We start from the raw sequence: 14,896 nt of genomic DNA on the forward strand, positions 1-14,896 counted from the left end.
GGATGATCATAAGTATCTGCTCCCCACCCCCGACTGAATTCTTTGAAAGCAGGGGCCCCAGCCTTCCCACTCATCCTTGAATTCCCAGAACGAAGCCTCATCCGGAGAAAGTTCCCAAGGAAAGCGTGAGTGAATGAATAAATGAGCTGGCTGAGAAGATTAGACAGAAGCAAGGCAAAGTGAAACTTCTGAATTTTAGTAAAGGGAGCAAGAGGAAGGACTCAGACCGTGGGGCCCGAGGTTTTGTTTTGTTTTGAATTATCATACAGTAAAACTGCCTGGGGGTTCAGGAGTGGAAAGCATGCGTTTCTATGAGTGTTAAAACGTGTATGGCTTCCTCCCGCCACGACGACCATCAGGATAGAGAACAGCCCCATCACCCCCCAAATCTCCAATGTACGATTTCCTGTATAGTCGCACTCTCTGAGGATTTGCCTTCGACATGTTCGGGAGGAGGGAAAGGAATTAAGATGAGATGGACTTTCTTGGTGCTACTTTGTCCGTGCAGGGAATCACGCTGAGGCATGGGCTGGGGAGAATGGTCAGAAACCCTTTGTTTCAAACTGACTGTGCCAGGTATAATTCTAAGCTAGGTCATGAATATTACCTCATTGGATCCTCAAGGGCACTGAAATAGATATGATTATTGACAGGTTATAAAAAAGGGGACACTTAGTCTCAGAGAGGTTAGGTAACTTGCCCGTAATCACACAGCCAGCAGGAGGAGCTGGAGCCAGAATTACACTCCTCCTGTTTTCTCCAAAGCTCACGGTATTCCCTATGTCATCTGACTCTGCATGTTTCGGAAGGCGCTAGAGACAATTCCCCCTTCCCCGTGTGGAGGTCCGACATTGAGAAAAGTTTCAAAAAGCCAGTGCCATCAGAATTAGTCATATTAGGAGTTCCCGTCATAGCTCAGGGGAAACAAATCTGACGAGCATCCATGAGGATGCAAGTTCCATCCCTGGCCTCACTCAGTGGGTTAAGGATCCGGTGTTGCTGTGAGCTGTGATGTAAGTCAAAGACACGGGCCGGATCTGGCGTTGCTGTGGCCGTGGCATAGGCTGGTGGCTGCAGCTCCGATTCGACCCCTAGCCTGGGAACCCACATATGCTGTGGGTACGGCCCTAAAAAGACAAAAATAATAAATAAATAAAAAATAAAAGAATTAGTCACATTAGTTAAGACAAGACTACCCCAGGAGGTTAGACTAGCTAACCTCATCTGTCTAGTTCACTAAGGATGGACATCAAGACAGCTGTTCCTTTTCTATAGAATGCTTTCAAAAGAACCATGATGAAATCCAGTAGCAGGAAAACATATTGAAAAGTCTCATTTTATAAAGATCCAAGGATAAGCTATTGCACAGGGAACCCACTGTTCCTTTCTAACATTGTCAATGCAGTTGAAAAAGTTGATAGGTTTTTATTTGGATCATTAAAAGATCAAGCTCCAGGGCAATGAGTATCGGACGAAAGGAAAGGCAGATGGGACACTGGACTGCAGTGTAGGTGAAAAGATGTAAAAGCAGAAAATCCCACACACCCTTTGCAGGCTTTCGTTTCGGCTGAACGGCAGCCTCGCGCTGTCACCCTTTCGCAGAAGCAGCTGTCAGACACGAACACGTGTTCGTGTGGAAAATGTCAAGACGTCCACTCCTCCGAGCTGCTCCTTCCCCTGACGCCCGGCCCGCCCCGCGAGGGCCCCCCCGCACGCGCCCGCCCTGCTTACCTGGCTCCACTTCGTGCCACCCGCTGGACTGACTTCCGCTCCCCGGGGAGCGGCCCTGGCCCGTGTAAAATGGCTCTTCACCAGGACTGTCCATTTCATCCTCCACAGACTTGAGGCGCTTTGTGGAGCTGAAATAACAAACGAGCACATGTTTAAGAGCCATCCCAACCTCCTTTCTCCTGGACTCGGCATCTCTGGTCGAAAAGAGAGCCGAGGCAGGAAGCAATTGGGTAACTCAGTGTCGTCTGTGGACGACGCTCCCCTTCGGCTCCTGTGCAGTGCAGGGAGCCCCTGGGTGTGTTGAGCAAAGTCTCAGGTCTGTGTTGCTCCAAGTGTCTGGGGTTTGATTTTTACTGTCACTCAAGCTGCTGCTGCCGCCGCCACATCCCATTCCTTTTTCCTTTGAAGAGCTGGAGGCTGGCTCCTGCTCCTGCCTCCACCTGGAAGAGGCGCTAGTAAGCCCACATCTGTGTCTCCTCCAGCGGTGCCTGGCACGGAGTCATGTCCCTAGACCTCAATTCAGTCCCTTCTGGCACCACAGAAAGGAGAAAACTCAGGGTGCGTGACCCTTGAAGAGAAGCCCGGATTGTCTTTTGGCTTTTTGCTGTTTTTCTTATCTTCCACTCAGATCTGTTCATTTAAAAAATATTTCTTGTGCAGTGACAAGAGTCCAGGTACAGATCTAGGTATGAGAGCTAAAACAGCGAACAAACGAGACACAAAGAGAAGGAAGGGGGTACACCTCCTTGTGAGAGCAAGGGACATGGAAAAAAAGAGTGACTTCTTTTTTTTTTTTTGTCTTTTCTCTGCTCCCTTGGTATATGGAGGTTCCCAGGCTAGGGGGTCTCACCAGAGCTGTAGCCGCTGGCCTACGCCACAGCCACGCGGGATCCAAGCCTCATCTGCCCACACCACAGCTCACGGCAACACTGGATCCTTAAGCCACTGAGCAAGGCCAGGGATCGAACCCGCAACCTCATGGCTCCTAGTCAGATTTGTTAACCACTGAGCCACGACGGGAACTCCTGAGACCCAGTGACTTCTATGCCCTTCCTCTACCAAGAAATTACCCACATGAAGTTCTAGGCCATCAGGATAGGGGATTTATTTGTGTTGGAGAAATGGTCGGGAAATTTCCAGCGTGTATTCCATCTCTTCCAGCGAAAGGGCTGAATTTTTTTTTTCTTCCAATCGGAGGCTACAGGAGTTAAAATGGAGTGAAATGCTACCTGTTGTCCTGTGTTAACTGATGATGTCACTAACACACCAGAATGGGTAGATTTCATACCTGGTGCGAGTGCTTTGGGGAGATCTCTTCCTCGTGTGTCAGGGTGCAGAATTTTTAATATGTGTTCATTCATCAGACACTTACTGTCACCTCCTACATGCCAGGTGCTGTGCTAAATGCTGGAATACTGAAATGAGGCACACAAAACCCTTGCCTCCATGGGGTTTACAATCTCGTGGAGGAGGACAGAGAGGTAAACCCAGCTGTGCAGAAGAGAAACAGAGGTATGATGAACCGTGCAGAGGTTTGAGGGGCTTCCTCGCTGGAGGACAGAAGCAATAACAGGCCGGGAAGGTGTGAACCTCCCAGAGGAGGTTGTGCTGTCTGTTGAGAGAGAGTGGCAGGAGATGGGGCAGAAAGAAGGGTGGGGCAGAGAAAGCCTGTTATTCAGCTGATGCACCACTCAGGCAGCCCTTCGGGCTTTTAAAATATTGAATTATGTCTTTACCAACTGGCAAAATGCCATGGTCCCAAGTCCCATAAGTTTCCCCCAACTTGACCACTCCATCTCTGCCCTAGGACAGCCTCATGATGCCAAAGCTGAAGGGTTAAGGTCCGGCACATCAAGGGCATGCCGGGACTTGGCCTGGTGGCAGGGCAGGATCTGTCCCAACTGGTATGCTCGTGTCACACAGGTTATGGACTATTTCGAACATCACTCCGGGAGAGAGGTGCCTATCAGGCAGAAACAGCACCTTGACCAGAGTGTGACACATGCAGAGAACTGCCAGGTGTTTGCTGTGGCTGAAGTGGCAGTGGGGCACAGTGAAAGAATGGGGTGAGGGCTATACAAGATTCTGTGTGTCTGCACTTTCTCCTACAAGCAACGGAGATTCCCTGCAAAAGTCTAAACGGGGAGTGACGTCAGAGTCATCTTTTGGAAAGGTCACTCTGGTAGCTGCACAGATGATGGCTTTTGAAAAGCAAAGGGAAAAGAAGGGATGGAAACTAGAGGAAGGGAGAGAAGTAAAAGGCTGTTGTGGTAATCCAAGTGAAAAATGCAGAGCGCCCATTTCAAGGCCTGAAATTCTGGCTACTAAAGCCGGCCTTCCAGTATTCTTAGCGTTTAAGTTCTATCCTCATTAAAGCCAGACACGGAAAAGCAACATGTCTGTAGCATGCTAGCTTAGTACCCAAAGGAAAGAACCTTTAATAGTTTATTTAGTGTTCTTTGCTTGGCTTTCCTTGACGTTTGATGAAAAAGAGCCAAAGAACTTTTCTGTATTTTATGTAAAACTGCATCTAACAGAAGTCCTTTATAAAAGGATATACACAAAAATTTCTCTTAATACATAAACCAGAAAACAATATGGTCTCTTTAAATCAATTTCTATTGTTTTCTTTTATTATAAAATGCACATTCTACTACCTAGCGCTTCCCCTTATTGCCTTGGCAACCAGGAATCTCAGAGCTGAACGTGAGGCCTAACTCTGGGCTCAGGTACCTGATAAATCTCGCCTATCTTCCTATATGGTTTCTGGCTTCTCTTTGTACATTTACTATTACCTGTTGTGTTTTTTAACTGAAAGCCACTTGAAATAATTTTGAAAACAAATAAATATTTGTTGGAAACAAAAAGTGGAAACAAAATAAATACTAGATTATTGCTGGGGTTTTTTGTGTGTGTTTGTTTGTTTGTTTTAAGGGCTGCAAGTGCAGCATATGGAAGTTTCCAGGCTAGGGGTCAAATCGGAGTTACAGCTGCTGGCCACAGCCACAGCCACAACCACAGCCATGCCAGATCTAAGTCACAGCTGTGGCCTACACCACAGCTCATGGCAACGCCAGATGCTTGACCTACTGAGTGAGGCCAAGGATCGAATCTTCGTCCTCATGGATTACTAGTGGGGTTTATTACTGCTGAGCCACAGCAGTGGCTGTGGGAACTCCTGTTGTTGTCCTTTAATTTCCAGTGACAATCAGAGTGTCTGACTAATAGCAGATGCTCAAAAAGTGCTGAATTGGGCTATAGACTTAAAAACAGTTATATGGGTACTTGTAACAAGGATTCATCCAAGTGTCCTGATTCAGAGATCTCACCCCAAAGGCCACCTTCATTGCCCATCATTCTCTCAATAATTTTCGGAGTTGCTAAAGCTTTTGATTTCTTTGGTGTCCTCTAATAAAATGCAAATACCTATGTAGTTATTAAATTCTAAAGGTGAAAGAGTCTGTAGACACTAGCTGACCACTTAAGTTTGAAAGCAAGGATTGTCGGGGGTTGATGCAGGATAAATGTTTGGAGAGTGGAGATGCAGGCTGGAGGAGAGAACAAGACCCAGGAGTGAAGAAAGTCAGAAGTGCCAGGAGGGGTGGGTGGAGGGCTTCCAAGACAAAGTTTACCAACCTCATACACTTGACAGTTGGTTTATCTTGATGAAGTTCTTTGGGTTAAGAAAATATGTTTTATCTCAATTTTTACACTACCCCTTCTATGATTTTGGAGCTGTTTACTATGAAGGGACAGAACCTACAGTTAATGCCTATCAGTCTTCTTTATTTTTTTTGAACTGAGAAATGAATCCGTCATTAATTTTGGTTTTTCGCTCTTGACTTTCTAACACACTGATTCTATTCTCCCAGAATCGTTTGAGGAACCTAGGAAAGTTCCAGTAAGATCTGTACATAAGAGGGAGGAGAAATACTCTAAGTAGTGACACACCATCTCCTCTAGTGTGTGTGGGATTTGTTCTTTGGTTCTCGGTCATTCTATGTAGAAATTAAGGTAAGACTATTACCTTCATTCCAAATATTTGCTTAATTCCTGCTATGTGCAAAGCCTAGAAGTTTTACCACAGAACTGCAAAATGCCTCTTTCCTGACAGTTCCTAGTACTCTGAACTAAAAAAAAAAACAAAAAACAAAACAAAAAAAAACCAAACACTCCGTTTACTTGTCAGATGCTAGCTATTCCTTTCTGGGGGGCTTCGTATTCTATTGTTCCTTATTGAAGGAGTAAGCCCCATCCCTAAGGGGATTTAGTGTCAAAATAGCATGGTTTTAAAGTTCCAAAAGGCCTGGGTTTGATTGTAGATGCTGCCATTTACTCGATCTGTGACCTTGGGCAAATTACCTAACTTCTCTGAGCTCCGGGCTGACCCACTGTTTAATGGCAACCCTGTCTATATTGTATAATTACTGTACCAATTAACTCATATCAGGTATGTAAAAGCACCTAATACAGTGGCTGCCACAATTAATATTGGCACAGCATGAACAAATATTGATTGGTGGATGAACTTTTCTATATGTAAATCTGGGGTATTCTTCTGGGCACATTTTCTAAACCATATACAGATAATTCTGCTGAGTCTATATATCTAAAGAATAATTTTAAAAGAATCACCTTAGGAGAGCCTAATGAGAGCAAAACAAACATATTACCGACGTATTAACTACTCATGCTGTTTATACTTAGCTCCTTATCAGGGTTAGTTATTTGTAGACTCTGGCCTTTTAAATGACACCATCCTTTTAAATGACATTTATAACCAGGTTTCCACATCGAGAGTCACAACAAAAGGCAACAAAACAGCTGGGAACGTCTTAGAAAGGGTGTTTGGGATGTCCATGGTACATGCGCAGCACACGTATGAAAAACAAACAGCCCATCAACTTTTAAATTAATCACTGACTGTAAGTATTTGCAAAGCTTTTGCATGTTGACCCAGTGCAGTTGCACACAATGTCTCTTCCATCAGCAAACATTCAAAATCCTCAAAAATGTATTAACACTCGAATGTGTTCACAATATTGTTCTTTTATTGTAAATGTGGAGTTTTTTTGGATTGGAGACTTTTTTCCTGAGAAGCTGATGCTGCAGTGAACTGAGGGGAACTTTTAAACAACATGAATGATGATGGAAGGATTTGGTGGTTATATTTAGGGAATACTTTTCTTTAACTGTCTTCGAAGTACTGGTAATGACTAACCTGATTTGTTTGTTTGTTTGTTTTTCAAGTAATAATGGTTAAAATATATAAAGTCAAAGTAAGAATGAGCCTCCACCAAGGAAAATTTCCCTGGCCATTGTTTTAAATCCTGAAACCCTGGTTTCAGGATTTAAAACTTGCTTTAGGAGGAATATAACTTTGTCAAACGCTTTTCTGCAAAGTACACAAACATAAAAGATTGTTCTGCACCATTTTTTCTTTGTTGTCACAGTCCAGTGCTAAAGCCAATTTGAAAAAGAATACTCTGGGTTTGATGCCTAATCCCTTTCCCTCTTGCACAGGTTATCTAGAGACAACAGGATCTCACAAAACGCTTCATTTTGATTCTGGCTTTGAGACCTCAAGGGGATCAAGAACCCTGGAATCGTTATCTGGTTGTATTCTTTTAGATTTGCTCTTTCAGAGGTCTCCCCATGTAACAGTGTTTATGATCTGGCCCCATATTGCAGCTGGACTGCTTTCACCTTTACATCCTCCCACCAGGACACCAAAGGAGGTTTCATCTCTCAGGGCAACTTCACTAGCCAAGATTTTGAGACCTCTCAGGGACCAGCAGGAAAAGAGCTGGGACTGAGTGGCAATGTCAGCTGTGGGCTTGGGAACTAGAGCTGATGCCACCAGTGTCAACTTTCAGCCCAACAAGTCAAAGCACACACCCTTTCCCTTCGTCCAACCATGTCCTGAATGTCCTGAGGACATGCCATGTTCATCACTCATCCTTCCCCCACACCTTTGCTCATGTCGTCATCCCACCCAGAACCCAGTTCCCCGACTCTCCATCTCACCTGCCCCAACCAACACTTACAGCTTAGAGCTGAGCACAAGTCCAAAAGCTTTTTGGATAAAGCTTTTTTTTAAAACTATTTTCAGCCTATGTCACACACGTTTTTTTTTTACTGACTGGTGTACATCTGTATATACATATGCATGCTGCATGTACAGTTGCTTTCTTTCCCCAGTGAGACTGAAACATTTATTGGGGCTAAACCCATTTCTAGCATCTTCTACTACTATAGGCACACTGCTAAGTGTCTAGCAGGGCCAGAGTTAAAATCAAGGTGTGTAATTGTGAAGTATGACCTCTTTAAGAGCCGTCATTCAAATTACCTGGTAGAGGATGTGCTGGGTAAAGACCTCCTCATTGCTCCCGGACTCATGCTGTAGTATGAAGAACTTTCTAAATCTGAGAGAGAAAAATTGGGGCCAGTTCCTGCAGCTATTGGTGCTAGAATTAAAAAGAAAGAGAGAAAGAAATATCAGGTAAATTCTGTCAACAGAAGATTGAGGAGAGCATACTTCAGTGTTGCATTTAACACATTTAATTTCTGAATTTCTATGGTAAGCTTATCCAAAATAATCAGTAATGACCTCTGACCTTAAAAGAATATTGACAATAAAAATCGTCTACACCAGAAGAACATATCTTTTTTTAATCCTCTTTCATCTTTTCTCCTTTTGTAATGGTAAATTGTCACTAAGGTTGCAACATTCCTGGATGCTTTTAACAAAAAATACCTCCAGGTGTTGGTCTGAAACTTTTCTTGAATGACCAGCCAAAACATGCCTTGGGCTTTACTAACTTTGATCCTGATAGCTTCCACTTGTTTGTATTTTGGAATTAGTTCTGAACAGCGAATTCATCTTTCTAAGCCATCCAGTCCCAGGCGAGAAACGTGTGATTTCTCCTTGCTCTGAATCACCTCTGTACCCTGCATATAGTTTCAGGCAGGGTCCTTACACTATGGTTCTCGAGCCCTGATTTGCGTAGATAAAGTTTCACTGCAATAGCCACACCCCTTCATTTACACACTGTCTCCACTTCCACACGACAACGCCAGAGACACAGCTGTAACAGAGACCATATGGTTCACAAAGCAGAAAATATTTATATGGAAGAATTTGCCAACCTCTGATTCAAGAGATGGTTAAAAATAACTTTCACTGCACGTGATTTTCAGAGCTGACCCTTATGTGATTCGCTGTATTTTTTTATGCCCTGGAGCCTCTAAGATATCTTGTTTACTGGAGTAGCTTAATAAATATTTCTGAATCGTTAAATAACATCTATTGATCTTAGGAAACACCTCTGTGTAAAATTAGTGGTGCAACTATGTAAGTGCAAATAACTGTTCTTTTGAAAGATTATGCAAAGTGGAGCAGGAGATGCATATACGTCTGTATTACGGTGTTAGTTTGAGAGTTTTAAGCCCATATAAGTGGTTATATAAATAAACTAAACAGAGACTCCTATCCATAAGAAGAAAGGACGGTTAGGAAAATCACGAACCCGGGACTTTGATTCTTTCAACAAATAATTACTGAGAGTCTGCTAGTGCCGAGAACCGTGCTGGCTAAGGAAGGCACTTTAATGAATGACAGGGTCCACACCCTGAAACAGCTCTGCAGGGTGAGGCTGACAGGTTAATTTCAATACAGCCTGCTAAGTCCTTTGCTAGAGTTAGTCCTAAATTGATATGGTCACACAGAAGTGGGTATCTAACCCAGCCGAGGAATAAGAGGTTCAATGGAGTAAAAGGACTTCAGCAAATATGATGCCTGGGAAAAATGTTAAAAAGACGAGAGCATCTACCCAACTGAGGGATGGAGGCATTTAAGTAGAGGAAACAGCATTAATAAAGGTAAGAGAACATAAAGTGAGTACTGGATTTCTGCTAACTTGGTATGATGTGGTATACAATACATGGAGAGGGGAGATTTAAGGTCAGGTCACAAGGAGTCTGGTAGATTTTATTTATTTATTTATTTATTTATTTATTTATTTATTTATTTTGCTTTCTAGGGCTGCACCTATGGATATGGTGCATATGGAGGTTCCTAGGGGGAAGATTTAAGGTCAGGTCACAAGGGGTCTGGTAGATTTTATTTATTTATTTATTTATTTATTTATTTTGCTTTCTAGGGCTGCACCTATGGATATGGTGCATATGGAGGTTCCTAGGGGGAAATTTAAGGTCAGGTCACAAGGGGTCTGGTAGATTTTATTTATTTACTTATTTATTTTATTTATTTATTTATTTTGCTTTCTAGGGCTGTATCCACAGCATATGGAGGTTCCCAGGCTAGGGGCTGAATCAGAGCTACAGCTTCCGGCCTACACCACAGCTCACAGCAACACTGGATCCTTAACCCACTGAAGGAGGCCAGGGATCGAACCCGTGTCCTCATGGATGCTAGTCAGATCCGTTAACCACTGAGCCATGGTGGGAACTCCATGGTAGTTTTTTTTTTTTTTTTAAGAAACATGAATTTGAGTTCAGTGGATTCCCCAGTTTATAAGCTATTAAAGCACTTATCACACTCCACTATAACTGGAGACTGTCGGGGTTATACTGCCAGCATCTAATCCTGGCACCAGGAGGTAGTCAGTAAGTGCTGGTCAAAAGGAACTGATTATTAGTCAAAGGAGAACCAACAAAGTGTAAGCATGCCATCATCAAATTTGCATTTATAAGCTAGACACATCACCTGTCATGAGGGTAGGAAAGGGGTGGAGAGGGGTGGCAGCTGAAGAATTTAATCCGTAAAACCATGGAAGCCCCTGGAATCTTTAAATAAGAGAAGATGGGGATCTGTTCTAAATTCAAGGGATGGAAAGGAGGAGCCTGGTGACAGCTGTTTAGGAGTTAAAATTGAGAAAATGTATTGACTTCTTGAGTGTGGTAACAACGGGAAAGGAGGAGTATGGGATAATTCCCAGGATGACTGCCTGGGAAACTGGGTGAACTGTGAAGCCATAACAGAACTATGCAATCAAAAAGTAAGAGGAGGGTTCCCGTTGTGGCACGGCAGAAACAAATCCGATTAGAAACCATGAAGTTGCAGGTTCGATCCTGGCCTCCTTCACTTGGTTAAGGATCTGGCGTCGCCGTGAGCTGTGGTGTAGGTTGCAGACACAGCTCGGATCTGGTGTTGCTGTGGCTGTGGTGTAGGTCGGCAGCTGTAGCTCTGATTCAGCCCCTAGTCTGGGAACCTCCATATGCCACGGGTGTGGCCCTAAAAAGTGCAAAAAAAAAAGTATGAGGGAACACAGCAATTTCTAAAATAAACAATTAGTGGTTTGATTAAGAGCAATTGACAAACCTTAATCAAAACTATCATTATATAAAAACAGTCGCTGTAAAGAAGTAGAAAACTCTGAAATTCACATATAATTTCTGAAATTCAAACAAATCTCTCAATGACAAGCTCTAATGGCAGGAGGCCTTTACTTCAAAAACAAATAGGCTTGACATTAAGTATAAACAGAGTTCTAATTCATCATTTTGCTAGTCATTCTCTAATTTGCTTTTTTAATTACATTTATTTGTATAATTTCCCCTTTGATTTCATAATACTTTGTGCATGAAACAGGCCATGGGGTGGGGAGGGGATTACTTCAATATGAGCCTGGATCCCGCATTACCTGTCTTAGCAATCTGACATATAATAGGGGCTTAATGTTTGTGCCTTCATGGATCTTAGGGATTCATACCTCTTGTTAACTAAAGAAAAAGATAAACATTTCTCTAATAATTAGCGATGTTGAACATCTTTTCATGTGCTTTTTGGTCATAGGTCTGCTTCTTTGGAGAAATGTCCATTTAGATCTTCTGACTGGTTTTGTGTTGTTTGTTTTTTTGGTATAAAGCTGTATGAGATGGTTGTGCATTTGGGGGATTAATCCCTTGTTGGTCACTTCATCTGCAAAGATTTTCTCCCATTCTGAGTTGTCTGGTTATCTTTTTTTTTTTTTGATCTCTTTAAGGCTGCACCTGTGGCATATGGCAGTTCCCAGGCTAGGGGTCTGGTTGTCTTTTAGTTTTGTTTATGGTTTCCTTTGCCCTGCAAAAGCTTTTTTTTTTTTTTTTCTTTTTTCTTTTTTAGGGCCATGCCCTCAGCACATGGATGTTCCCAGGGTAGGGGTTGAATTGGAGCTGTAGCTGCTGGCCTACACCACAGCCACTGCAACTCGGGATCCTAGCCACATCTTCAAACTACACCACAGCTCATGGCAACGCCGGATTCTTAACCCACAGAGCAAGGCCAAGGATCGAACCTTCGTCCTCATGGATGCCAGTCAGATTCGTCTCTGCTGAGCCAAGATGGGAACTTCTGCAAAAGCTTTTAAGTTTAATCATATGAGGTCACTAATATGTAGAATCTCATTTTTTAAAATGACACAAAAGAACTTACAAAAAAGAACAGACTCAAAGATTTCTGAAACCAAATTCATGGTTATCAAATGGGAAACGTGGGCAGGGGGGAGATAATTTAGGGGGTGGGAATGACATATACACGCTACTATATATATAGATAGGTAACTGAGACCTACTGTATGGGACAGGTAAATCCACTCAGTACTGTGTAATGACCTATATGAGAAGAGAATCTGAAAAGAAGTGGATATATGTATATGTGTAGCCAATTTACTTTGCTGTACACCTGAAACTAACCCAACTTTGCACATTAACTATACTCCAATAAAGTTTATACGTATGTATCAAAGAAGATAAGGCTAACTGGTGTCAAGGGTCTGGATTTAGATGGGGTTGAGGCTTCGCCCAGATGGAGCACCATGGAAACTGAGTCACCTCACTCCCTCCTTTCCTCTTGGAAGGAAAGACAAAGCAAGCTGTGAATGAGACAGACTTGCTGGACCAAGAGGAGACAGGGGTAGTCTGAGGTCCTCTGCCTCTCGGTGAACATCCAGCGGCTCTTCATTTACATTACTTTATCTAACAGGTTCTCCTCTGAAGAATATCTTTAACCTTGATTATATTTTTAAAATGTCAAGGGAAGAAAAATACATGTGTGCCTGTGGTGTGTCCACCTCTCAGGGAGAATAAAAAAATCGTGGAGCCCAGAGAGATGTCCCTTACCTTGCCCGTGTATCTGCTTCCTGTGAACCGCTTAGTACACTGTCGCTGTAACCTAGCAAGTAGCATCGGGTGGCCTGGCAGCCTGTGATGCTTCCCCAAGCGTCTGTTGGATTTCTGATGACTAACATGAGGGCTTGGCAAACTGATTATGTGTGTCTGGCATTTTAAAGCCTCACTACGTTTTTGAAAGGGGAATGGATTTCACACCTGGGTTAAATAATCCTAATCATGCACAGTCCAAATGCAAGTCCGAAAAGTCTCGTAAGGAAACATCGCCCGGTCCTGTCTGTATATATGTTTCGCGTGAATGTCACCTAAGTGGGGTGGGTTCTGATTCCGTGGTACTGTGCCAACCAAAGAGAAGGTCTTCTGTCTGAAGATAAGGGTCACGGTCAAAGTGTCCTTGTACTGGGTTAGGTATTCTGAGTGACTCTGATCTAAAGAACAGGAAGAGCCTGGACAGGTAACTAAGAACTCAAAAGGTGGGCTTTTGGCAGGCTTGTCTAAGAACCTATGGGGTCATGTTTTGAGGGGCACTTTATTTATTATCTCTAAGTTAATCCCCAGAATAATCTTTTAGGAATATACATTTTCTAGATGAGGAGAACTAAGCCCTGGAATGAGGTTCAATCACTTGTCCTGGATCACAGAAAGGCAAGAAAGAGAGAGAGCGCCAGAGTTAAAATTCAAGGATGTCTGACCTAGAAACTTGTGCTTTTCCTGCCATTACCACCTTGACTTTCATGTACAATATTGGCCTTAAACTTAAGGCGATAAAAGGGTATATGGTATCTCTGTCCCCACAGGGTTTACAACCTAGCGGAATAATAAAATAATACCTGAATACCTAATACAACCCAGAATCGGCTAAATCTCATAGGAGGCTTGCAAAGAATGTGTTAGGAAAGTTCAAAGTAGTAATAGATCCCATTGGCTTGTGGGATCAGAAAAAGCATTGACTTCGGGAAGAGCTGGTGCTTAAGCTGAGCCTTCAAAGATGGTTAGGATTTAAAGAGGCCCAGATGGAGACGGGAAAAGGTTTCTAAGCAAAAGAGAGGATGTACATAAGTTTGGAGGTAGGAGGTGAGTGACTGATCTGTGGGATCCGTGACAGCTTCTGAGAAGGGGGGTGATGCTTGTTGAATCTGAAGAACATTAACACAACAAGAGACTGCGGAAGGCAGCTAAGGAGACTGACTCTGGAGGTGGGGAAATCAGTTGGTAGGTTGAGTCAGGGGTCCTGGCGAGAGGGAATGGAGGCCTAAACTACACTGTCATGGAAGGAAACAGAATTTTTACAGTTGGTATCTGTCCCCTCTTTCAGGGTGGTAAACAGGTATAAAAGACATGTTTCTCAAATATGACTAGCATTCATGAGGATGCAGGTTCGATCCCTGGCCTTGCTCAGTGGGTTCCAGATCCGGCGTTGCCGTGACCTGTGGTGTAGGTCGCAGACAAGCCTCAGATCCCATGTGGCTGTGGCTGTGGCACAGGCCAGCGGCTACAGCTCCGATTCACCCCTGGCCTGGGAACCTCCACGTGCCTCGGGTGTGGCCCTAAAAAGACAAAAGACAATAAACAAAGGCATGTTTCTAATTATACACTATGAAAAGGCATACATAAGCAGATGCTTGTGTTATTCAAACAAATAGAAACTATCAAAAAGGTGTATATAACAAAATGTGCTTCTTTGTTAATAATGGTATTACATTTTGCAAATTAGCGAAAGAAAAATTGTCAAGGATTAAATGACTTGTTAAAGTGTTTCCAGGGAAATCAAAGTTGTTAAGGGTTAAACAACGTGCCCAGGACGTCATGGTGAGCTTCTAACGCTGAGGACTAACTAACTGCCTGCTGGTGTATTACAGAGATTACGTAGCCACTGCCAATCAAACAAGGGGATTTCAAGGAAAGATTGGACCAACCACAATACTTCCTCTCTGTCCTGTATACTGTGAAACCTGATTTTGCTCCCTTTGTACGTGACCATAGACTTTGTCGTTCTTAGGTTCTTTTCTCATACCTAAGATTTTCTACCCAGCTA

General features: G+C 43.2%; 1 protein-coding gene across 6 annotated transcripts in view; it reads right to left on the minus strand.

The window, feature by feature from the left end:
- NFIA (nuclear factor I A) overlaps positions 1 to 14,896 on the minus strand; it is a 395,772-nt gene that overhangs the window by 106,143 nt on the left and 274,733 nt on the right. For all 6 annotated transcript variants that reach the window (XM_021097780.1, XM_021097779.1, XM_021097784.1 and 3 more), the window contains exons 5-6: positions 8,081 to 8,198; positions 1,732 to 1,859 (exon numbers count right to left, since the gene is read on the minus strand). In XM_021097780.1, coding sequence (XP_020953439.1) covers positions 1,732 to 1,859; positions 8,081 to 8,198 — 246 coding nt within the window. The remainder of the gene's footprint in view (positions 1 to 1,731; positions 1,860 to 8,080; positions 8,199 to 14,896) is intronic.

The sequence above is a fragment of the Sus scrofa genome, chromosome 6 (assembly GCF_000003025.6).
Source record: "Sus scrofa isolate TJ Tabasco breed Duroc chromosome 6, Sscrofa11.1, whole genome shotgun sequence".
Taxonomy (NCBI): Eukaryota; Metazoa; Chordata; class Mammalia; order Artiodactyla; family Suidae; genus Sus; species Sus scrofa.